At 35.3% G+C, this 10171-nt stretch overlaps 1 protein-coding gene across 1 annotated transcript; it reads right to left on the bottom strand.

Annotated features, from left to right (window-relative positions):
* Nucleotides 1-90: 90 nt before the first annotated feature.
* On the bottom strand, nt 91-9859 carry LOC135468360 (AP-5 complex subunit mu-1-like). The gene is made up of 13 exons (XM_064746569.1): nt 9570-9859; nt 8582-8708; nt 8086-8187; nt 7150-7220; nt 6763-6838; nt 6050-6184; nt 4901-5171; nt 4304-4437; nt 3826-3926; nt 2736-2821; nt 1955-2082; nt 1148-1244; nt 91-842 (listed from the first exon to the last, which is right to left on the bottom strand). The coding sequence occupies exons 1-13, from the start codon at nt 9638-9640 to the stop codon at nt 745-747; spliced, it is 1497 nt and encodes a 498-aa protein (XP_064602639.1). The 5' UTR covers nt 9641-9859; the 3' UTR covers nt 91-744.
* Between the last annotated feature and the right edge of the window lie 312 nt (nt 9860-10171).

Raw genomic sequence — 10171 nt, 5'->3', positions numbered from 1 at the left:
GGATAAAAGGAAGCAAACACAACAACTTACAATAAAGAAATATTAATTTATTTTTCAAACAGTTCATAAAACTGTGAAATAGCAATGTAAGCTAAACTGATCTCCTGACTTTTATTTCGATTCAACAATGCATTAGGCTCAAATCAAGATTGAAAGGAAGGCATATTCTAATAGAGTACATCTTTAAGTGTTTGTCTACAAGCACTTCAAACTGGTTCACTGTAAACAAAATTGTCCACAGTGTAGAAACAATATAATCAAATCTACTGAATTTCACATCCAGGTGTTTGAAAGTTATTGTTAAGAACAGTTACAGAAAAACACTGTATGGTGTTTTGTATAAACTGACAAAGTAATCATCCACCTGAAGTATATTAAAGATGATCAGGCTATTCAATTTTAAACAATGAACTATTATCTAATTATCTGATTGATATTTTGACCATACTCAAAATCAGTTCTCTGTCAGACATCATTTACAGAGCATTCCCCAAAATCTCTATTAAAGGACATCCCATCGACCCCATCTCTCCTTAAACACATTCCTCCCTATTCCATATAAACCTGCACTGTAACAAACTAATCATTAGACAGCTAACACATACATTCAAGAATCGTGTCTTTATTGACCCTGCCGGTCGGAGCCTGTATTTTCCCCTTATTGCACAAAAGATTTGCTATGTGTACGAACATTTATTCCAGTAAAATCTGCTGGGAGGTTTTTCTTGCATACTCCTGCCCGTATCAAGATGCATCCAGAGGGAAGGTTGGTGGAGGGAAAACCATCAGTGAATCACCATGAGAATTCCATATCTTGTATTCTGCTGACAAATACTCTCTTTCTGAGAAACAAACACACAAACAGAAATTAGCAAACAGCACACAAAAACAAGAAAGAGTTAATATATTTAACAGAGATATATTATATATTACACCAATATACACTTAAAGGTGAAATAAATGAAAACTGTGCTATGTCAGGAGTGTTAATGTATGTATAAGGTGTTTTTTCCAAATACAACAAACTGTTATCAGTTAAAATGAAAAAAAAAGCTTAAACTACACAAATGATTAATCTCAAATACGTTATGTCACAACAGCTAACTTGATTGCATTTCTTGTTTACATTGTTCTTGTCAGAATTCACCTGTGGTTAACTTGAACTTTGTGCTTGGTGACACCTGTACTGATTTGGGGTCCACATAACATCCAGAATGACTGAAGTCTGGTATTTTGAAATAAAGCTGTTAAAAGAGAGAATATAAAAATCTTAAGTACACATACCTATCAGATAAAATATATGTATAACAGAAAAAAATTTAAAGCTCGACTGAAAATGATATTCTTACACTTTAGATGATAAGAATAAGGGTTACGCATCCCACACGAGTTTGAGAAGGGTCTTACGATTCTTCTTCTCCATGACCATGTAAGCTTACCCTAAAGACTGGCACAGAAAGCTAAACATGCAACCTCATTAAACCAACTATCCAGAGGTCCATTATTAAAAGGGGATGAAAGGTATGTATGTTGCCAAACATATAATTTAAAAGTTTGATTTGGAAAATACTGAGCACATCTTGAAAGAGACCCTTATAAAATCTGTGAGTTTCACACACTCTCCTTACTTAGTGTAAGTGTTGATAACACAAAAATATACTCAATGTGGCACAGCAAGCAAGGTACCTCATGTAAGACTGTATGCTGAGAGTATAAATAACAAGCATAAAAAACTGACCGCAATAAAACTGCAGATATTATCCTGATCTGCGTAGAAAATATAGCTCTCAGTAGCAGGTACTACTGAGGCTTAAACTAATTTTCTCTGTTAACACAAATTCAGATTTAATATTGCCTGTCAATGATATTCCAAGTATCATATCAATGATAATCCAAGTAAACACTTTGATTAAATACTGCACAAGGATCAGTCAATGTTTTATGAAGATCTTACCTGAGCATAAGCATTCTGGCCCACACAGAACGGGTCCTCAAACATGGCCGCTGACCTCTGACCCGGGTCACTGAAGCGTAGGGTACAGGTCAAGGTCACTTCTAATGTCTTCGGAGGAAACCGGGAACCTGAGGTTGTGTGAAGAGAAAACGATCTGAGTTCCACATAAATGTCACAAGACAAATCCGCTTGGGATTTTGTCGCAGCTAGAGGTAAGAGATTGCAGGGAGGCCTATCACTTCACACTGATTCTGACACGACCTTACGGCCATTATTTAGTGAATAAAGAAGGCTGATTTACATTCCACGTACAGCTCACGGCTGTTCAGTATGCTAGCTTCAAACGAAGAAATTCAATTAAAGTGAAGGGCGTATCCGCAACCAGTTAGCCCGTGGCTATCAAGAAATTTCCAGGGTACAAAAATATATTTCGGCTATAGTCTGGAAGCAATCATTCTTTTCATCACATCAAATAAAATTACAATCAATGGAACAAAATTACAGAAATATAGTATTTCAACTTGTATCACCATAAAATAATTCTTTATAGCCTTTTGGACCTATATACCCTACTTCTTTTATGTTTTAGGATATTACCGGTGCTGAAAGCAAAGAGTAACATTTCTCTCCCAGTTTTTGAAAAGTGAATATGTTGTTTATTAGACTGACTAACTATCTGAAGAAAAAGAAAATAAATATTCCCGCTACAATTACATGTATATTGGCTAAAAAGAGCAGACCAGGTGTTCCTGTTAGAGGAATTAGGGTAGTCAGTTCATACCTATATTCCACACAACAATCCGCTTGTCCGGTGAAAGCAAGACTGTTCCCTGTGATGCAGAACAGTCATAAGTCTGAATCACACCTCTGAGAAAAAAATCAAACAAATTAACTTTATATATCAGACCAAGGAAATGAATCACACCTCTGAGAAATAAATCATCATAAATCAAACAAATTAACTTTATATATCAGACCAAGAAAATGAATCACACCTCTGAGAAATAAATCACCATAAATCAAACAAATTAACTTTATATATCAGACCAAGAAAATGAATCACACCTCTGAGAAATAAATCACCATAAATCAAACAAATTAACTTTATATATCAGACCAAGAAAATGAATCACACCTCTGAGAAAAAAATCACCATAAATCAAACAAATTAACTTTATATATCAGACCAAGGAAATGAATCACACCTCTGAGAAATAAATCACCATAATTCAAACAAATTAACTTTATATATCAGACCAAGGAAATGAATCACACCTCTGAGAAATAAATCACCATAAATCAAACAAATTAACTTTATATATCAGACCAAGGAAATGAATCACACCTCTGAGAAATAAATCACCATAAATCAAACAAATTAACTTTATATATCAGACCAAGAAAATGAATCACACCTCTGAGAAATAAATCATCATAAATCAAACAAATTAACTTTATATATCAGACCAAGGAAATGAAAGCACCTTGTTTCAGAGGCATTTTGGAATTGTGATCATAAAAAAAACCAAACAGTAACACTATTATCATCTTTAGGCATTACACACTCTGGATATAGAACACATTCTGGATATAGAACACATTCTGGATATAGAACACATTCTGGATATAGAACACATTCTGGATGTAGCATACATTCTGGATATAGAACACATTCTGGATATAGAACACATTCTGGATATAGCATACATTCTGGATATAGAACACATTCTGGATATAGCATACATTCTAGCATGCAAAAAAAGAACACACAAATAAAATCTTATGGGTACTCTTTACCACATTACAGCTTACATAAGCACATTGTACAATATACCTGAATGAAAAAAACAACACAATTTTGAACAGTTTACCTGTTAAAGAAAGGCAGCTGAAGTTCGCAGTAGTCAAATGCATTCTTCACTCGTTCATTAAGTTGAAGTTTCACCTCCAAATTGGAAACCCTGTCTTCCATCTGCCACAGAAATTATGCCATGATCTTTACACTTCTGGACAGCAAGTAACAGCTAGACTTTATTAAGTTACTACTGAACCATTTGCAATGCCTATCAGTTCTACTAAATACAGTCCCGTTTCATTGTGCCCTGGTTTTTGTGTATGGCTGTGCCCTTAAAGCATGCAGGTAATTCACACACAGAGCAAAGTTGCAGCAGAGAATGACATGTTTTTATACTGGTTATAACCAACTTGTTATAAAGTCTTTCACTCAAATAATCAGATCCTATCAACCTGACTGTTCTCATGTGGCTTAATAGTTTGGTTAGCGATGTGCTGAAGCGAGAGATCCTGTTTAGAGTCAGAGTTAAAGATGACGTGCACTGCTGTATTCACCCTCATCTGATACAATCCCTTGATCGGCAGCTCCATTAGGCTGGAGACTGCATAACGACAAACTGTACATGTGTCCACAGGGGGCGTGAATCTCAGTCTGCGGGGCATCGCTCGGCCTCCTCTGTTCAAATCATCTGTGGTGAAGACAACAAAAACTTAAAACATACAGTATATCCCCTATAATTTCATGAAATTTTTCACAAAATAACTGCCTTACTGCACAAACTGAAGTGCACACTAGTTGGTAAAAAATTACGTTTCGTCTGAATAATGTTAATCAAATAAAAATCCACATGATTTTTTAATCAACTTAATACGGCAGGGTGATTAGTCGGTAAATTCTCTCAAATTACAGATGATTTACGGTGACCACTTCATTCATTTTTATTTATCAGTGACAACTACTTGTTTGAAATATTCCACGCAGAAGCACAAAAATATCTTGATTTATCTTCAACAGGAACAGTTCCTCAAAATGCTATCACTTGTTCAATAACCACTCTTCAGACTGAAGCATTTTTCTCCATACATGCCAACAAATTACCTCGAGTCTTCCTATTCATGTACTTCATGTAAGCAGATACAAAGTGTCCTGACCTGGGTCAAGCCCTTGAGCCTCAGCACTCTGTACACAAGGGTGAGTCAGCAGGTAGTCCAGAGGCAGGGCCGGCGCGTCTGACATGTGGGTCACATTTAATGTAATCTCTGGCAACACCCCCTCCAGTTCTGCCCGGCATGTCACGGTCCCGTATAGGTTCCACTGGTCAGCGATGCTGGCGTTGTCGTACTGAACTGCCCGGATCTGCTCTCTGATATTGAAGTACACCTGGTTCTTTCCCTTGTGTAAGACAGGCTTCCAAGCTGGCTGCTGGCAAAGTTTCGACAAGTGGAAATATTATGAATTATTAAAACATGTGCAGTGTTTGTTTGTGAAATCACCCTTTGTTAACTTGCAGGTGCACTATGTCATTTTGGGGAATATCCAGTACTGCATTTCCTTGTTTCTTCCTTCTGTATGATGTGACCTGTTGAAAATGTTGGGCAGCATTAGTCAACATTAATTTACTGGTCACCTGTCTTGCCACTTCCTGGATAGACTACTGAAACTTTCTTGCCTCAGGAACTTCTAAAGTTCACAAATGTCCTCACTGATTCCCTCTATTATTTGTTTACTCTAAATAACTTTTCGGAAAACTTTTTCAGGCACCCATGTTATAGGAAAAAGGAATCAAAAACAGTTGTCTAACATTTCTGAGGGGTCACATGATACTGTAGGATGTTCTTTACTTTCGGCAATAATAGAATTTGAACTCGAAATCCCCATCGAAACCGATGTCTTGCTATCCCTTCTCATGACAACTTTACTTTTCATTCCATTCCCGGTGAAAGCAATTGTGATGTCACAAAAAGATAGAAATTTGTAACCAATGTGTGGTACATTCGGTTGACATATTTGCAACAATACTCCTTATGATTGATCAGTTGTGAGTTCTTGATTGACGCTTCTATTGAATTAATTCCTTTATTCATGTAGACAGATGTTCACCCTCTTAAATTTAAATTTGCATCAACATTCCGAAATATATTCTTTAAACTAATCACAGTAAATAGGCTGTATCATTCCTTTACTTTTTATCTTCTCTAGATGTAATAACCTGTGACACAAAATGCCTGTGACACAAAATGCAGGAAATCAAAGCAAATGCATATACAGTACAATAAATATTTAAGGGTCTAAAACCTTACCACTGTTTGCTTTGACAGAGTTGTCCCCCTGCTTAGTAGCTTAGCTGTCACAGAAGACACCCTCACATCGCGGACACGTCCAAAGGAGGCGGCCTGACTCAGGAATAATGACAGTTCCTCAAATTTGGGTGACTTCTGCAATATTCAAAAAAAAACAAAAAAAATTGGAACAGACAGGCCCAAACTAAACACCATAAACAATACTTACATCAATGTGTTCAAGATGTCATCCCATTATCCTCCTTGTAGCCATTCTAAATGGCATTAAGACACCAGAAAACAGGAGGTTTTAAGTTCATCAAAACCAAAAATCCTAACCAATATTGCATTCACTTTGATGCAACTCTACAGGTGGAAAATCTGTGTGTGACATATAGTAAAAGATTGACAGTTAATGCCTTTCACCTAAAGTTTGGACTGTAAAAATGCACTTTCAGAACATATACACTTTTGATGCCAAAACTTAAGACAAAAAATAATTCCACAAAAAATTCTTAAACCCCCCTAAAATCTGGATAATCAAACAGCACAAAGCAAAATGTGGTGCATGTACTTGAAAAAAAAAAGAAATATAATACTTGCCAAATGCTGGAGGTTTCAGTCACCAAGAAAAATTGGTATCCATTGTATAACTTTAGTGAACAATTTTTGACAACTGCATTAAACCCAGTCAGAAAAACAAACAAATAAATAAGGAGATATGTACTTCATACCTCATCTAACTTTGACACAGGTCCCAAGCAGTCTGCCATGCCCAAGAGGAGGGTAAATCCAGCTGATAACCCTGGACTGAAAAGAAAACTTATCTGCTGACTTTCTTATCTTCATGAGAATAAACATTTGGTATCATCTACCTAGTATAGATAGGCATGTATTTTTGTGACTAATAAGGATAATGAAATTGAAGAAAATGTCTAACCATTTTGTAAGTGTGACTTTACAATATTCAGAGTGTACGATGGAAAATGTTTCTATTAATTACAAGAAAAAAAGTGTATACAGGGAGTTTAAATGAAAATATTCATTTAAAATATTGAAATATAATGACGACAAATGGCCAACTTTTAGCGTGTTGCAAACTGACAGTTTCCCTGACTTACATCTGTATGGCAGGAGGTCTGCCTGAACAGCCTTGCTCCACTAGGGGGATGCAGCAGAATAAGACACCAAACTGCAGCATACAACATATGGTGAATGAGCACAATACAATCATAATCAAAATGTATCCATGATCAAGTAACATTTTAATGCATTAATTGTCCATTAACCTCTAATCCATCACCTCTAATTCAAAGCAAGCACAAAACCACCCTGCAATCTCCCAAATGCACCAATACCTTCCATAGCATATACTTCATACAAAACTGCACCCAGTTAAAATGATTCCTCTGAAAACCTCTAATGCCTTCATCCAGTAATCCAATGACCGTAAGAATGGATGTTCATGACCTGAAAGTTCTCACTGCCACGATGTAAAATTCAATAATTGAGAATATGCACAAGTACATATTATTTATTACAAAGCTCATACTTTCAGCTTAATATATGAAAACTTTGAAAACTCTCATGTACTTGTCAAATAGGAGGTAACTATTGCTGCTCTGTCTTAAAGAGGCTATTCAGAAGAGTTCTGGCAAAAAATCCATATTAGCTAATTTTAATAGTCATAATGCGACTAAAAATTAGGAATTTTATCACTGATATGGAACTCTAATACATGCACAGACAACATTACTATGTTGTGAAAGGTAATTATTTGGGCTGTTTTAAAATAATAAAAAAAAATTTCAATAGATTTGCACGGAAAGGTTTCTGTAACAGTATTGGATATAATTAAAGATGTACAGCAGAGAGAGTAAAACCAGAGCAGCGACGACAATGTTATAGCTGAAAAATGGTCACATGTAACCGGTGAAATATAGCCTCTTGTCAATTTACCTCAGTCCTGGTTTTATTTTAACTGTTCATGTAAATGCATAAATAGTAGCAATTTACAAGCCCCCTAACACCATGGCTTAAGCAGATACCTTACTTACCTGCTCAACAACCAAAACTGGCCACAAGTTTCCATGACTCGTGATCACTTCAAAGATTGGCTTCTGGTCTATTTTCAGGCAGCTGTCTCTCTTTGAAAGAAACTAGAAAACAAATCAAAAGTAACAACTGGATCAACAATTATTATAACTCATGTTTAATCTTGAATTTCACATTAAAGTTCGTCAAATAAAAAAAATGTCCATATATGCTTAATTTGGTTTTATTATCTGAAGAAGCATTTGTTCTGTTACTTCTTTTCTTAACTATAACATAAAAAAATATGAAGCAAACTAAGAGTCTGGATGTACAAATTCTCATAAGACTGCATATACATGTATATCAGACCAAATTATCTATATATGGCTATAGTAAATTCCTGATAAAATCACACACCAGAGATAAAACTCATGTTCTCACTATACTATTATACCTTCTCATATTAAAATCACAGGTCTATCAAATAAAACCTGAGTTCTGGCTATACAGTACATGTACCTTCCCAGCCTTTCCTTTCAAGCCTAATTCTGTACAAAGATTACTGACAAACTCTTGATTGTTAGGAACTGGAACATAATCACTGCCATCTACCATCCTTGAACGCTTTTCAACTGTAGGAAAACGTCTATAAGGAAAAAAAAAATCATAAAAAAAAAGATTAATTACAGTGCATCAGAATCATTAAGCATACTATATATTTATATACTATATATTTATATAAACAATTCAGGCATTCATTTATTTACTTTTTTGGGGGAACAATTTTCCTTACCCTAGCTCTGACAACTTGCTTGTTTCCATGCAGGCTGATGGAAACAAGCACAGATGAAATTGGTGCTAATACCACTGCACACTTTCTACATTTTTCTGTTTATCATTTAAAGAGCTTAATCATTAATGAATGAAGTGAAACCCAGTCTTACAGTGTCTACACATGCAGGGGTATTTTACATGGCTGCAGTCATGTTAACAAGTGGAAGAATTATATCTGGGCAGAGCTAGCCTGATGGAAACAGTGGGTATCTGATAAACCATCTGACTTAAAGCTGCAGCTGAACTGCTGGATTCCAACATGTGACCATGAGCCTGTCATCTTCAAATGCACTTGTTCCTTAAATTAAGAAAAGGAAAACTGACTTCCATGTAATACATTGAAGACTTAATTAGCATACAGATTTACAAACACTTTACAAGCATTTAAATTATTCCACAAAATACATGTATTTCAACAAGTATTTTATTTAAGTTTTTTATTATTTTTTTTTTGATATGCCGAGTGCAAAACTAAACTAATATTAGTACCAGTATATCATTTCACGTTGTTTATTTGACCTTTCATAATTTGGGCTCATTCAGATAGGCCTATATGTGTCTATCCCACCCCTTTGACGAAGTATACATATGTTTTATTATGTAGCATAATTAATTAAATCAATTTGATTAATAGCAACTGAAGCTGAATAAGAAACACATTTATTATTCGAACCTCGAAAAAAGCAGACGCCCTCCATCACTGACTCCAGCCTGTGAAATAACCCACACACCCCGCACACTCATTTTCTACAGGTGTATTCGTGAAGAAAGTGTCCATCTAATGTCAATACTGTGGTTATTAAATTAACAACAGGTTCTCCTTCCCTCCATTTTTAGAGCATAGAAGTGTGATTTTAATTAGCTTTCTACGCCTACAAGTACATCTTGAAGTTGAACATCAAATCACACGTGCCTGTTTACCTCCTACACAACTATTTATTTTTAGCCGTAGATTCGTAGCTGATTAAATGAAACCGGTATTAAAATTCCTATCATACATTTGCAAGAAGGAAAATTTTATCATTTTCCATAAACTTTCGAGTACTTATTAAGAAAGTAATAAAGTTTATATTGTGCAATAGTATATTCAGGAAAGTTCCGAGCGCTTATAAAAGGTCATTTGAGGTTACGTAGTATAAAATCTGAGTTAGTCAACAAAACGGAAAATGGACTGCGCAGGTGCTGCACATATAATGATACATTCGCTAGATGACATTTTAAGTCAAATGCTTTCGATAGTCATTTAAATTTCAAAATTTCCGTAGTCCTATTATT

Source organism: Liolophura sinensis, chromosome 6 (assembly GCF_032854445.1).
Source record: "Liolophura sinensis isolate JHLJ2023 chromosome 6, CUHK_Ljap_v2, whole genome shotgun sequence".
Classification (NCBI taxonomy): Eukaryota; Metazoa; Mollusca; class Polyplacophora; order Chitonida; family Chitonidae; genus Liolophura; species Liolophura sinensis.
The sequence above is the reverse complement of the archived record's forward strand: the minus strand, read 5'-3'. Positions and strand labels throughout refer to the sequence as shown.